This window comes from Chamaea fasciata, unplaced genomic scaffold (genome assembly GCF_029207755.1).
Source record: "Chamaea fasciata isolate MVZ Bird 193981 ecotype frontalis unplaced genomic scaffold, bChaFas1.0.hap1 SCAF_3, whole genome shotgun sequence".
NCBI lineage: Eukaryota > Metazoa > Chordata > Aves > Passeriformes > Sylviidae > Chamaea > Chamaea fasciata.
The window spans coordinates 15,161,780-15,177,451 of record NW_027094088.1 but is presented as its reverse complement, the minus strand read 5'-3'; the positions used below and the strand labels follow the sequence as shown (position 1 = coordinate 15,177,451).

The 15,672-nt window shown below is 40.9% G+C and overlaps 1 protein-coding gene across 2 annotated transcripts in view; it reads right to left on the bottom strand.

Annotated features, from left to right (window-relative positions):
* Nucleotides 1-10,176, bottom strand: part of CLIP4 (CAP-Gly domain containing linker protein family member 4) — a 32,011-nt gene extending 21,835 nt beyond the window's left edge. Inside the window, exons 1-7 of one of the 2 annotated variants that reach the window (XM_066178117.1) lie at nucleotides 10,099-10,176; nucleotides 8,702-8,738; nucleotides 6,267-6,543; nucleotides 5,764-5,910; nucleotides 2,786-2,925; nucleotides 1,853-1,946; nucleotides 781-942 (exon numbers count right to left, since the gene is read on the bottom strand). In XM_066178117.1, coding sequence (XP_066034214.1) covers nucleotides 781-942; nucleotides 1,853-1,946; nucleotides 2,786-2,925; nucleotides 5,764-5,896 — 529 coding nt within the window. In that variant the 5' untranslated portion in view covers nucleotides 5,897-5,910; nucleotides 6,267-6,543; nucleotides 8,702-8,738; nucleotides 10,099-10,176. The remainder of the gene's footprint in view (nucleotides 1-780; nucleotides 943-1,852; nucleotides 1,947-2,785; nucleotides 2,926-5,763; nucleotides 5,911-6,266; nucleotides 6,544-8,701; nucleotides 8,739-10,098) is intronic. The other variant, XM_066178116.1, reaches the window with a different exon arrangement.
* Nucleotides 10,177-15,672: the final 5,496 nt, after the last annotated feature.

The following is a 15,672-nucleotide window of genomic DNA, read 5'->3' as shown; positions in this document are numbered from 1 at the left end:
TACTCCAAAAGCCTACCAGCTTTTCAAACTGTTAAGACAGAGTCCCTAGATAAAAAATCCTTTTGCAAAATGGCATAATCAGAAGGATATTTAGTAGAAAATTCACATTTGTACAGTTTTAGTGATAAAGTTGCTTACTGGTTTTGCTGTCCTGACCAAATTAGAAACAAATAGTTCTGGTTCAGAACCACATACGTTTTTCCATCTTCCTTAGTATAAACAGGGCTCCAATTACTAATCATTCCAAAAAGTGTTATCTATTTATGCCAAACACTAAAGTCAAATTGTTCCTTAAACAGGACCTTCTACATAGCTGAGAAATGCAAAAAACCAACATGTCAAAATAGCCTCAGTCACAGGTTTGCCATATGCAATTGCTAAATCCCAACTACTCCTTTAACCTTCTCCCTGCATTTCAAACATACTTCTCAATGTTTAAGCAATCTTAAAAACCACAAGATTTACCAGAATAGTTATATATTTGGTTTTCTGCAAACATTCTCTTAGTTCTCAATAACTTAAGATTAACCTGTTTGCTTTCCAGTCAATTTGAAACTTCTATTGTCTTGTACAAAGTTCAAGTTTAAAAACCAGGAATGGAAAGAGTACAGTAAACCACTAAAAAATAAGTTAAGAGAAAAATGAACCAATGAGGCTGAATAGAAGAATAAGAAATTATTTATGTCTAATGGAGAAATGAACACCACACAGACCTCTATACATCAGCTTAGGATCTACAAAATATAGACAACCACTTGGAACAAAGGTCACAACACCTACCTTTTGGCTTTGCATTTTTCAAAATAACACTGATGAGTTCTGGAACATCAAAGTAGGCAGCATAATGCAAGGCATTCATATTGGTCCAGCGGCTGCGTAAGCTGCTGTCAGCACCCAAATCAATCAGCTGTGTTGCAAATTTTACAGCAGTTTCAACATCACCTGCAGGGTAATTTTTGTAAAGTATGCATCAGTGATTTATTTATTCGACCTGAAAAAACACACACGCTTACGTGTAACACAAAATATACCTTAAGCCTTTCAAGCTCACAGCAGAACTATTACTATGCCTTTCTTTTTAGGAGTGGATACAGAAATCTTTGCCCTTTATCACAAAGGGCTGAAATCTCTAGTGTATAGTAACACTGTTATTATAAATTTCTGCTGTATAAAAACACTGTTTTTCTCTAATATAAGTACTGTGCCAGCCATCAAACCCAAGAGTTTTAGTATCTGATAGAAGAAAAAGAATTGCACATCACAGTGCTGAAGTTTATGTTAAAAGATATGCCTACCCCAGGGAAGAGAACTTATGCCAGACTTCTCTCAGAGTTGGAGGAGAAGTGGGCTCAGGTCACCAAAAAAGTAACACAACATAGAAAAGTTAATAGGGGTGTTCAGACAGATTTAAATGTGCTCTCATTTCCAGTGTTTTTGACCATAATAAGGCAAACGAAGTCTACTGCTCTCTTCTGACATGAACGACAGAAACAAAACAAAGAAACAAACCAAGAACAGCTAGTCACCTAAATGTTCTGCTGGAACAAACCTACAGCAAAAACTGCAGCAAACTTGCAGCTTGCACCTCAGTCTGAAACTGCCTTTGCTACATGAAGTACTCCTTTAAGGTGGTACTACTCTGTGTAATACCTATACTACTAACTCAGCGTGCTCCCCATGGCTACAGCTGCAGTTCTCCACCTTCCTTGCTCATGATCACTAGGAGAGAAAACAAAGAACTAAAAAAAAAAAAAAAACACACTGCAAGGAAAAGAAATCTGTAAGAGTCAGTGGGATAAGCTTATGTGAGTCAATTAGCTTTTTACATCTATAATGACTTTTTTTTACTCACCAATGCCATGAGCCCCTGATTTGCAAGTGTAATGCAGGAGGGTCATATCAGTCAGTCCATCTCTGTCATTCACATTGCAACCCCTTTTAATGATCTGACAGGCAAGTGGAAAACAAGGACATTTTAGCTCTGGTACATCTCTGACATCACTGCTATTTCCTAAGTTATTTCAGATATATTTACTCCAGGATTCATTGCAAGGGCTAGTAACAAAGAAGCCTGCCAGAAAAGACACTAATTGCAAAGCTGAGCAACATACACTAATGTAATAAATAGCATCATAATTAACCTTCATTATTTACACATCTAAAAAATTCTTTATATTGCTCCTTCTAATATATACTTCACATGCAAAAAAGTTAACCAGTTAACTGCATGGGAAAATGATTTATGAAGCTCTCCCCTTGTTCTTTGATTTCTCAACAATTACCCACCCCATTCCCACACACCCCGAGAAAGAGGCCCCCAGTTATATTATGGTAGGGTTAATCTTCACTACACCTCCCCACACGTCCAAAAAGACCTGTAATCCAGAAGAAAAATAAGAAAGTAGGATGGAAATATTAGAAACACATTTTGTGCCTAGGAAAGATTGCTCTTAAGGTCAGGCTTCAACAGTAACTTTATATATTGGAGTTTGGCATTATTGCTAAGTAGGGAACTGAAACACAAAGGTGAAGGGTCTCAACACAAGTGCCTTGAGAAAAACATTGTTTATTGCTAATATACTGAATTTTATCCATGATCTTTCTTTTTCCAAATAAAACCTGAACATGTGGAATATGTGGAATACAAGGCATGATCAGTCACTACTTGTCAAAAGGCAGAAATTATCTGCATTTATTAATTCCGCTTCTGAAGGAACTGATTTTATTCACTGTCAACACAATATTTAACATTGAGAGCACTCAAGGATCTTCATTTGTATCTCACCTCATTCCCAATAATATCAATATTCTGCTGGACCTGTGGAACCCATTGCCTTAAGATAGCAAACAATTCAGAAACTGATGTTTTGGGATCAAAAAGTATTTCTTGGCATGCTGCATCATTGGGATCGAAGAAGGAAAACTCTGTTAAAAAATAAAAGAGTCCTTATATAAAATCTTGACGTTTAACATGCATCTAGTTTTTCAAACTCAGAGGCAAAGAATAGCAGAGAGAGTCACTGGAAAAATCAGAATGCTGAATTAATTCGGAAAATTTTCTCTAACATCTGCTGCATTTTTCCTTTAGTACTTACATCCTGCTTATACTTCTGAAAAAACTTTGAATCAGTAACCAATACAATGGTACTGCAAGAGTGATTTTAAGTTTAGGCAAGGAGTAACAGAGATGTACAGTGATTCTGCTAATAAGGGTTTACTGTTGTTCAAGCCAGGCAAAGGCTGCAAGTTCCAAGCTGCTCCCAAGCACAGAGAAGCCTATTGACCTCTCAGGGATCAAATGCATAGATGATTTCCCCACATGCTACAAAACATGTCTTTTCCTTCTTCCTCCTCCATCACAATTTACATAGAACATACTAAAATATAAACATACACTCTAATCAGGAAGGCATTCTGTGACCTCCGCTATTTTCAGTATTTCCTGAATGCATCAATCCCAGCAGGAAACAAACACCTTCAAAACTTAAGGCACCAAACCAAAACCAGAAAAAAAACCAAACCAACACTTTCAAAGCCTCATGTTCTTTCAGGCAACCCAAACTCTAAGTGCATAAAACACCTCATTATGAAAGTATATGTCACTTTACTCACAGGAGTGTGTGTATGTTTATACACATCCTCTATTTTAAATCTGCGGAATTTCTTCCAACTCTGGAAAGTTATACGAAAGAATCTGGATAGCAATGGCTGTGAGAAGAAGGAATGGAAGCAGAGTCTACTGCCATCAGCAAGTGAATCATGGCAAGCACTGAAGTTTTACCCCCACTGCAGCTATCGGGAGTTGCCTTTTAAACAGGTTTCAGATAAATATATAACTCAGCTCACATCCAGATTCAGGGCCCTCAGACAGGACAGACAGGTTAAGCAGCAAACACCATCAGCCATCTGGGTGTGTGGCATGGAATAAACCACCCCCGGGTGAATCATCCCCACCTTTCCCCAAAAACAGCATACCTGACTTCTAGATTGGATTAACAGATAAAAGCATGCAGAGCGGTCGCTCCCTGGCTATTTAGAGTTCCTCAAACTGCATCACCTCGATTCAACAAGAATGGAAAACGAGGACAACTTCACTGATATTTAACATGAATTTTTATTTGCACCTACCATATAAAAAAAAACGCAAACCCTTTATCTCCCAGCACTACACGAAGTGTGCTTCTTCCCTATGTCCCATGCATCAACACACATCTACTGATTATCCACCAATATCTACCTTTCACAGAAACCACAGCTGATCTACAGCTGAAAGCTATGAAGTAAACAGACAACTACTCAACAACACTAATGATCTTGCATGATATTCACAGTTCTTACTTTACCAGGAAGATTTCTAGCCACAAACCTGATCCAAATGATCTATCAGAAATCAGCTCTTACAATCAGCAGGTAGGGTAAAAATCTGAGACTGAATCAAGAAACAATAACAGCCACCCTAAGTGCTTAACAGGTGATCAGCTGTAGTCTTTGCAAACCAAAGCAATGCTACACAAAATCTGTTAAAGCAATGAATCCCATGAAAGGATGGCAATGGCATCTAGATACTTTAAAATATTACTTTCTCTCCCTCTATCTTTCCCAAGTATTGATACAGTGCTCAGCTGCAATAAGGAAAAATAAATGCACTGAATGTAAAAACTGAGAATCTCTCTCTGTTGTGGTTCAACCTCCTTTACCCAGATTCGCCAATGTTACTGTTACACAGCTGACAGCAATCTCCTAAAAATGGATTTCTTTAAATTTAATGAGTGGGCAGAAACCAGGTAGAACAGACAGCAGACAGATCATAGAGTTAGTAGAAGATACCACAACAAAACAATGTTTAAAGAAGGCAAATGGAAACTTTATCTAAGGGATGAGAAAGCAGAATGGAAAAAACAAGGCAGTACTTGAGTAGATTAGGAAAGACAAGTGATGAGAACAGGGATAAATCATATAAAGACACACGTTCATGTACTGAAATACATCATATGGAACACTTAGATTCCCACCCTGAGCTAACTTATGAAATGGGTCTTGAGAATGCTGAGTTCAAAACAGAACATTACATGTATTTATTTTTCCTGAATACAGCTGATTGTTAAAATCAATGCATGGGAAACACTGAGGTGGAGGGAGTAATTTTTAAGGTATATAGATGCTACTGACATATCTGCAACATTCAAAGGCATTGTAATTGTAGCTATCAGTGAAGCTCCTTACCTACAGTGATATTTTAACATATTATATCGCTGTTAGAAATTTTATTATAATTTATACATGTGAAGACACTTATTAAAGATAAACATTATTCTGAATACTGATCACTAATACTTGGTATAATTTTCTAACACTCATTTTACAGTTCTTACCATCACAGATACGTACAGTTCCAACAGAATTATCCCCTTCTAGTACATCATTTACATACTGAAAGCACAAGAAAAAGTGTAACTAGAGGTTTTAAATGTGATGTCCCTTACTCCAATTTTACATTTTAACACAATATCCAATTCTATGCTTTAACGTGAAAACTACAAACATGTGACCACACATGCACAGCACAGTGACAAACAAAGGAAAAGATATAACTTATAGTGTATGGAATAAGAAAAATGGAAAAAGCATGGGACTTCATCTTTCATTTAAATTTACAGAGAACCCATTTAATAAGAAGAAAGCTTTTTCAGGAAAGAAATAATTTACAGTTGACAGCTTTTCTTAAAATTTATCACAAATTGATTTTCTGTTTAAAGTACATACCACAGTCTGAAGGCATTGGTGCAGCAGCAACAGAAAAAGTAACAGATGTTTCAGAGTTTGGGAATAAGAACCGCTCTCTTTCAATGAGGCAATCTCCTTCAAAGGAAGGTTCTGGGAGATCCTCTATGGTCATCTTCTAGAAAGCCACTTTAGGAGGAAAAAAATCAATCAATAACCTCATTGGAAATACTTTGGATTGGTTCTACCATAGCAAGATATAACGTGCAATGAGACTAAAATCTTAAATTTGCAACAAACTATTAGTGCCTTTACATTCTTAAAAACTAATAAATTAACAAAGCTCGTAGAATATGATGTCAAGGTTAGCCAACTACTAGTTTTGACTTCCACCACTAAACTTGCACGTGATTAATGAAAAACATCATATTTCTCCCCAATTTCCCACTTGAGCAGTAAAGAAAATATTAATGCTCTAATTAGCAAACACACAATGAGAATAAATCGATTAGCGTTTCACAGCTTTAACGTGAAGCACCAAGTACCTGCCCTCATACTCTGCATGCACATTCCCTCCCTTCACCGTGAGCAAGAACATGTTGCCAGCTACTGCTGCCTCCTCTTTTTAAATTCTCAGCTCTTTCATCTTCCCACACACAGCTGCAGACAATTCATCACTGAGTGATTCACTCCTGGACTCATGATTCCGTATCAGCTCTCTCCCAGCTCTTCTCCTCGATGTTTTAAAATAGCACACTTACCACAGTGTTGTAACCTTCACCCTCTGCTGTTTCCAGTCAACTTCCCAGGCCTTACAGCAATCTAGGAGAGAGAATCAAGACTAAATAGTTATAGAGTTATAGTGACAAAATCTAACAACCAGCCCAAGTCACATCCTACTTATTGTTCACAGGTTAAGATCGGAGAAAAGCTGGCTACCGCTTGTGAGGCATTTTATCAGGTGAATTCATTAACAAATAACAGAAAAGTCATTATTCTTAATAGAAACAGACACGATTGAACCATCAGAGGCTACATCTCACAGTTGAAAAATTGAAATCTTACATCTAGAATGATCATTATTGAACACTTGGGTAAAAGCAACATTTCTACTAAACAACCTACATTTTTATTCTGGAGATTGCTATACAGTGCTCCTTTCTCAGGAATTTGTCTAGTCAGCCTGCTTGACAAAAAGAAGTCATGGAGCTTCAAGGAATGTTTGTTTTTATTACATTTAATTTATGCCCAAGTAAATATGAAAAACTAAAATACTTATTTTGGTTTTTGTCCCTAACACAAAACAAGCTATATGAGTAGCTTTAGTCTGGTATTTCCCAAAATAAATCTGTCACACTACTTGGGACCTCACAATCTACATGCTAATATAAAAGGCATTTTAGCAGTGGATTACAGATGCTAATCTTGAAGTAAATAAATTAAAGCCTCCTTTTCTTGCCCATCATACACAGTTCACCTTGTAGTCAAATTGGAAATAAAGGTCCACGTGAAAAAATGCTCATTTTTCTCCCAGCTAGTGTATTTCCTTAGTCTTATACAGCTGTACAAATTCATGCTCTGGCATGAACATCAAGAAGGAGGCCACTGGAAGGACAGGACTATTTTTTCCCACAGCATTATCAAATTGCATTGGCTTACGTGTTCTTTTATTCAACAAGGCAAAAAAATATCTCTAATTATTTCAATTAATATTTTCTTACAGTCAGGAAGAGTTAAGAGTTTACATTTCAATGGCTTAAAGGTCGTCATAAAGATGACAGCAACAGCTTTCTTGTGTGAGGGACTATAAAGTCCCTTAAGCTGCAAATACTTAATTAAATTCCTTTTGAAGGGCAACAGTGAAATAAATCTGCTACAATCTGATATTTCTTCAGAGACTATGGTTAAACAAAACAAAGCTTTGTAAGACACATGAATCCACAAGTTTCTCACAGGCAGCACCTCAAAGCTCTCATGAAATGCACAAAGGAACAGTTAATATGCATGAGTATAGAAGACATATTAGCTGAGCCTCTTAAGCTGGAAAAAGGCACAAAAGAAATTAAAAGCTTTTTGCACACCCTACACTGAGGGAACAAAAGAAACACAGTGAAAAGCAGCCAGACATGATTGAGGAGATGGTAACAGGAAGAGGTGAGACTTTGTGAAGTAGGACAACGTAAATTGTTGGAACTTGAAATCAACGAGACATTTCAAAATTAATACAAGAACGAGTGTTTATGGCACATAGGAAAGCAGACCAAACAGAACACAACCTGTGCAAGTACCCAGGGCATTTTTCATTCAGCAGGGCCAGAGACAAGAACACCAAAGCAAAGCAGGCAGGGAAACAACCTGTGCTGTCAGCTGGGTGGCAGGAAGACCCAAGGGCTGCAATGCAGATGCTGACCCAACTCCATAAAGAATGAATTCACATGTCCATAGGAGTGCCAACACCTCCAAAGGAAGTGTGCACACCCTCACACTGTGGGGTTTTCATCCGGCTCTAGAAATGTAGCACATGTCACAACACAGCACTGAGCCACGCAATGTCAAGACAACACGTTCTACACCCACAACCACCTCCAGCTCAGGTGTAAGAGCTTCCCAGCAAGCTAACACCACACACACACACAGCTGGAAAGGCAAAGAGAAAGGAAAAGGCTGAAAATTATTTCAAAGGAAGTGAAAAGGCATCCCCATGCCATCCTCATAATGACTTCTGTTGTAAGCAAAACCAAAACTGACTGAGCTATTAACAACACCCAAGACATACTTTCAACCAAGGCTCAGCTGGAAAGTCCTGGTGCAATGGAATGGGAGGCCTTCCAAAAGAGCAGTGACTTTCCTGTATTAGTAAGAGAGTTTAGAGCAGAAACTGCTGGAGAAATTACATGAAAGAAAGGACAGATTTTTTCTGTTCACAGCATTGTCAAACTACCACTGAAAATAGTTTAGCACAGCAGAGTATCATACTTACTATTTGCCAGCCATACGTTCTTCCAACTGAATTATATCTAAAAATGAAAAAAACAGAAATATCAGGGGGAAAATCTTCAAAAGGTTGTCAGATGCACACGCCCTTTTGCTGACAAAACTGAACCGCACCTACAGGTATCCTGATATCCACACATCATACAGGAATGCATGGTAGCTCTGCATATACATATCAAAAAAGTTCCATAATAGAGGATCCAACTTTTTCGTGTACTCTGTTTGTCATTTGTGTTAAAGCACAAAGCTTTCCTGCAAGTGCTGCAAGAACTTGCCAACACCAAAGCACTTCAAACGTCAATATACAGCTGTGCTGGGCTTTGACAGCTGAACCTGTCACAAATGTGATGCTATTTTTGACAACAACTATGTATAATGGACTCCTTATCACGTACTTAGACATGCTCGCAAAAAATTAGGTTCTGAGAACAAGTTTCTTGCACATACACCACCTGCCCACTTCAGAACATTTACAGCATGAATGGCAGACGTGTTATACAAATGTAGGTAAACACAAGACTGGGGTGGTGTGCAGGGCCCTCTGCAACATGGCAACGTTTTCACACAATCACAGATTCACTGAATTGTCAGGGCTGGAAGGGACCTCTGGAAAACATCCAGTCCAACCCCCTGCCAGGGCAGGATCACCTGGAGCAGGTGACACAGGAGCCTGTTCAGGTGGGGTCTGAATGTCACCAGGGAGGGAGACTCCAAAACCTCCCTGGGCAGCTGTGCCAGTGCTCTGCCACCCTCAGTGTAAAATTCTCCCTCGTCCTGAGGTGGAATTGCTTGTGTTTTAGTTTACTGCCAGCGCTCCTTGTCCTAACACTGGGCACCACTGAGAAAAGTCTGGCACCATCCCCTTGGCACCCGCCATCGAGATATTTATATGCATTAATGAGATCCCGTCTGTCTTCTCCAGACCACGGGGGCCCAGCTCCCGCAGTCTCTCCTCATAACAAAGATGCTCCAGACCCGCACCTCTGTGACCTCCACTGGACAGAAGCCGCAAATTCCACGGAACTAAGGTCCCGCACCCTCCAGGCTGTCTCTGCCCGCCCAGAGCTCCCCTGAACACCTCCGTAGCACAGAGACGAACCCGCTCTCACGGGCCTCCCCGGAGCCGCCGCGGGGACACGCGGTGACACCGCCCCGGGCCGCGCTCTCCCCCGGCCCGTGTGCCGCAGCCGGGAGCGGGGGGGTCCAGGCCGGCTGCGGCCCTCCCGCTGCGGCGGTCCCTGAACCGCCGCACCGCCACCCCGCCCCCCACCACGCGCCGAGGGAGGGTGGGAAGCGCCGGGAGAGCGCCCTGAGAGTCCCCGGAGAGCACCGGGAGAACGCCCGGAGGGCGCCCGGAGAGCGCCAGCCCCGCCCCCGCCCTACCTGCTCTCGGCCGAGCGCAGCGCTCGGGCCTCCCGCGCCCGCCCGCAGCCCAGGGAGCCCAGCGAGGCCAGGCCCCGCCCATCGCCTGATGGGCACGCCCCTTCCTAACACTCCGACCAATGGGCGGCCTGTCCCGCCCGCCGCGCTCCGCCCCGCCCCGCAGACCACGCCCCCCGCGGCGGCCGGGCGGGATGCGGGGATGCGGGCGGCCGGGAAAGTGGGCGGCGATGGTAGCGGGTGGCACAGGCTGGACGCCACGCCGCCACCACAGGCACGTTTCAGCACTCGGCTCAGGCGTCGGGACTCCCCGGCTGCCTCAGTTGCCAGGTGGAGGAACGAAAGGAGCAGCCCCCAAGAGGGATTTTCAACGGGTGCTCGTCCCATGCTGTAAAATCTAACGAGGATCTAAATCCAAAGTTTGGCACTCCCCGGGAAACGCCTGCGGTGGTAAACCCAGCTTCGTACTTGAGCCCAGGCCGCATGAAGGGATTTTAACTTGGATAAAACCTCAGCCAAGTCCTGCTATATTTTTATGCTCTACGTGGGCCACTTAAATAAATATAACTGATGTTTACAATCAGGTTTTTGGTGTTGTTTTTCCAGTGATGATATTAAAAGGGATGGGGGCAGGACAAATTATAGGAGTGGCAAGTGGAAATTTCCTCAAGTGAAGTGCAGGAAAGGTTAAGAGTTGCAAATTCTCTCGGCTCCCAAAGACTCCAAAATTGAAAGAAGGAGAGCATTGAATTGCAGTTGTGAGAGTAAACCGATAGCTACAAAAAAGCTAGGAAATTCTTCCACTTCTTAGAATGTTCCATACCTCGGAAAAGGGAAAGAAAAAAAATGTATTCCAGGAAAATGCAGGCTTGCTACTTTCACCTCAAGGTTACTTAGGTTCAAACTCTTTTTCTAAAGACAAGCATATAAGCAAGATCAAATATGAACTTTGTATTGGCAGTCAGTGTTTGCCTTTTTTGAGATGCTTGGTGCTCTGGGCAAAGGAAATGTTTTATTGCTGATACTGAATAACAGACTTTAGTGAAGAGCCCGGAATAGAAATTATTGTCAGTTCTGGAGAAGACTAGAATTCAGGAGAATTTCAACAGAGGTAAAGTGCAAGCACAGAGGGTAACTAGTGTGTTAGTAGTGTTAAGTAGTGTTAAATGCAAAGTACTGAGCTGAGGGAGGTTACTGATGATATCTTAGGATATTACCCTTGGAACTAATCTTTGTTTCATAATTTCCTTTAATTATTTGGGAAAAAAAAGACCCAGCAAACTGATGAGATAAAAAAGCAAAAAGGAAAGAATTGCTGCTAGAAAGGAATGAACTGATATAAGACTGAGGTATGGGATCATTGTAGGGAAGTGACTGAGGAACCAAATGATACAAGACAGGTACACCAAGAGCATCATTAGCAATATGAAGCAATGGCACAAAAATCAAACACTTATCTTAGGATATGTAACCGGAGAGTTGTGGCAGGGAAGTGAAGTGTTCATGCCAGCAGGTGTGGCCATGTCCTTGAGGAATCACATACCAGTGTGAGCACCCTTCTTCAGCGAGCAGCAGCTAATCCAGTGTGTCCAGAGAGTATTTGGCAGCACAGCCAAGGAAAAGAAGAGTCTATTTTAGGAGGTTACCAGAGCACAGCTTGTTTGATGCAGCAGAATGAAAGCTGAGACAGAGGGTATAATTGCCATCTGCCATAATCCACGGAAAATGGGGTGTGAATTCAAAGGTGGTGTTGAATAAGAGGACAAAACTGTGTGTGATTATTTTTTATGCTAGAAGATGAAAACAAGGACCTAACAAAGCATCTCAGGTTCTAGAACATCCTTCTGATCAGGCCAGCAATGGCAGAAACAAACATCTTATCTCAAAGTGAGTCCTCAGTGCTGCAGCTGCAGAGGAGACTGGATGTCATTGCCTGACAAAACCCCTGCCTGTCTGGACTTCCACCTCTGGGCTCTGCAATGGAACTTTTAAAAGAATATATATTTAAACCACTTTCTGTAGCTTAGCACATTGTCTTTTTCTGACACTCCTACAAGCCAGGATGTGAATGAAAATAAAAAGCCTGTTCAGCTTATCCTGTCTGACTCATTTGGTGCTGCCATGGGCAGCAAGGCTGCTGAACACCTGGACAGCTCAAAACAATGGGCTGCACCAGCTCTGACCACGCCAGGAGGAAAATGGGGAAACAATGCTTGTGAGCAACAAGCCTGTTTCAACTGAAATATTTCATTTCTTGTTTCTTCTTTGGGCATAAATAGAGCATTACTAACCAGTTCATCTCCACAGGTTTACGTATCAGAGGAAAGCAATCATTAAAATGGCTTAGGAAGTTATTGCAGCTTCAAGTAGAGCCACTCTGGAGCAAATCTTAGGGCAGTAGGGAGGTTCTGACTGAGAGTGTGCACACTCACTGTGGTTAGAGATACCCTCTGAGAGAAAGCCAGGAGGAATCATGTGTTTACCTCAGTTTTCAGGGAAAGCCTGAGATGCTTTAGGTAAGGGAACCCATTGGGAACTGGAAAAGGCATAAGGCTAAATAGCTGCACTCTTTTCTGTAGCATCTTGGGGTATTTTTCAGGAATACAAATTCCTGGACCTCACTTCTGGATCCAAAATCAATACTACCACCTTCCATTAGAAAGTGCTGAAGCCCTTGCTGGCCAGTTAAATTGCTAGTCACTCACCTGAAAGGAACTTTCTTGCCTTGAAATTGCTCCACAACCACACACCTGCTTTCACTCATGCAAACTAATGTAACTGTTGCCAAGTCCAGTGGAACCCTGTCCTTTTAATTTTCTAGATTTGCATAACTCTGGAAATCTATGGTTAAAACTTCATGCTGTTTCACACAGTTCTTTGTCCTAACTCTTGGCAGTCACTATCTTACCCCCTGAAACCAGCACTAAATGTATTGGTTGGGACAGATAGCAAGCCCCTAACATATCAGTGGAATGCCTTGCAAAGAGAAACTGTGACTAACTGACCAGAACACGCTTTCCAAAAATAACAAATGTAAATATATCTCACAAAACTACTGCTGACAGTAGTCATACAATTTTTCTTGACCCATTTGGATCACCTGAGTGTACCAACAGCCCTGTGCAGGCAAACCCCCAAAATTACTCTCTTTAGATTTCTACTTATATTTCTTCCTTCATTGATTCCTTTATAAAGTATTTTTTTCCTGGAGAGGGAAAACAGTTTCCAAACTGTTTTCAACAACATTTTTTTTACCTGTCCTTCTGCTGTTTAAAAAATCCAGATGTTTTTGGAAAACAGGTTTTCAAAGCAGTGGGGTCACATCTTTTGTTTCATGCAATCAGACTGAACCACTTTACTTAAAAGTTAGAATAAAAAAAAATAGCCAATTCTGAGAAGTTTATCACTGGCCCAGAGTCAAGATGAATTTTGTCTTTCACTTGCATCATCACCACTAGTAAAGGCTCTGTATAGAGTCACTGGTTCTGTTCAATTCTTTGCAACTACATTTCCTTCAAACCATGATACTCCTACTCTTTACCATTGTCAACAGGTTTCCACAGGGGAAACAAAATGAAGCTTCATATGTATCTCAGCTAGTGATCACAGGAAAGAGAGAACCTACACTATATCCCAAACTAGTGTCAGCTCTGCAGGAGAAGCTGAAATAAAAAGAGACTATTTCTTATTTACTTAGTGCTATCTAGGCCAACAAAATGAACAGCTCCCTGGTTATGTTCAATTTGCTCACACAAAAGAAGAAAAAGGGCATTTCTTTGAGAGTAAAATAGCTCTTTAAAAATGTTGTTATCACTCAAGTTCTCCATAATTCCTCAGTGAGCTCTTTTCCAAAAATACAAACCTTTGATTTTTAAGACTTGGCGTAATCATTTATGTGCATTGCCTATTTTATCTTCTCTTCTGTTGTATGATCATGAAATAAAGTATTTTCCTTGTAATTTTTCATGAGGTAAAGCTTTGGGATTTTTCGGAAGCACCTGAGAAGTACAAAGGAATATATACCTGCTTGGTAATAAGACTATTGGTAGGAAAAATGCAGCTACACAAGTGTTTGGAAATAGGCACATCAAAGACCTCATAGAAGCTAATAAATCTGGTGCAACATTAAATAGTCATACTGCATATACGTGCAGAGAGCAATGAAAGCTAGGATAAAATAGATTCCTTGCTAAAACATATTTTCTATGAGCCTGGATCTTGATTTAGTAATAAATAAATAATAAAATGTGTATTGGTTTACTATTCACATTTAAAATAAATGACTGCATAATTCATAATCCAGGATTTTGCATTTTTTAACCATACATTTATTTCCTGTAAGATGTTAATGCATGGTGTGAAAATAAGTAGAACAGAAATTGAAACAAAAGTGACGTGACTGATCAAAGGCAAAGGGAAGAAAAAGAACTTCCTAAATACAACCACCAACTCACCAAGAGTTAATTGTCAAAATTCCCAGTGTGAACAATGGAGCTGGTGGAGCTGCTTTTTGGAAAAAAAAAGACCCAGAGACTTCATAGCACAAAAATTAAGCAGCTACATAGAGATGTCTCTCAAGTCACACTGTAAGCAGGAGAGGGGAATCAATGCTATTTGCTTGTTCTCCTGCATTTTCCTAGACCAGCTGTGGAGGGCTACAGCACCCTGACCATTAGCATCACCAGGATGAAGCAGCTGCCTAAATCTGCTCCACTTCTCCACTTTGAACACACTAGATAAATGCCCAAAAGGGAATGCAGAAAGTGTTGGGATGGTTCTGTAGAAAACACATTGTGGTGAGACACAGAAGCAGCCAGAGCCTGAGCTAAATGACTGACCAGAAGCAGAGTCAGGAGGCTATTACCTGATGCTTCCCAGAAAAGCCTTGTGGGAAATGACTATGTCATCATGTATATTAAGTGCAATGTTTGCGTTCCTGAAAAATTACTTTGGAGAAAGCACATAGAGATTTAAAATCTTCCTGGGAATCACTGTAGTGCCTTCTTTCCTGTAAAACCTGGTAATTTTGCTACCTCTGCTGAAAAGATAAAAAGATTTGAACAATAAGGCTGCAGAGAATAACAACTTCCCACGCAGATTGCAGTCCAGCTCTGAGGAACCAATCACGTAAGCAGTTACCCAGAGTCTGAGAATGTTTCATAGGCTTGGCAGCATGAAAAGGTTTTTGGGAATTGGGCAAGATACACATGACCACGCAGGTGGAAATTGCTACAGAGAAGCTGCAGACTTCTAGTCAGCATTTGAGTTGGCCACTGTTGTCTGTAACCCCTGCAACACTGAGGAAGTGCCACCTTCAGTATAAAAGCTTTGCCTGGAAATTAAAAACAAATCCATTTAGGCCAATCTGAGTAGTGAAGAGGGAAGTTGGGGGTGGTTGCTGTTATGACCCTCATCCACATGCCACCTCTCACAAATAAATACTTGGAAAAGACAAGTATCTTCTGCCTCATCCAATTCCTACTTTGGATTCCCTAGTTTCTCTTTCAGAGTAGTATTATACTGTCCTGACCTTAGAAGTGATCCAAACAACAAGTTTTTATTTCCCTTCCCTTCCCT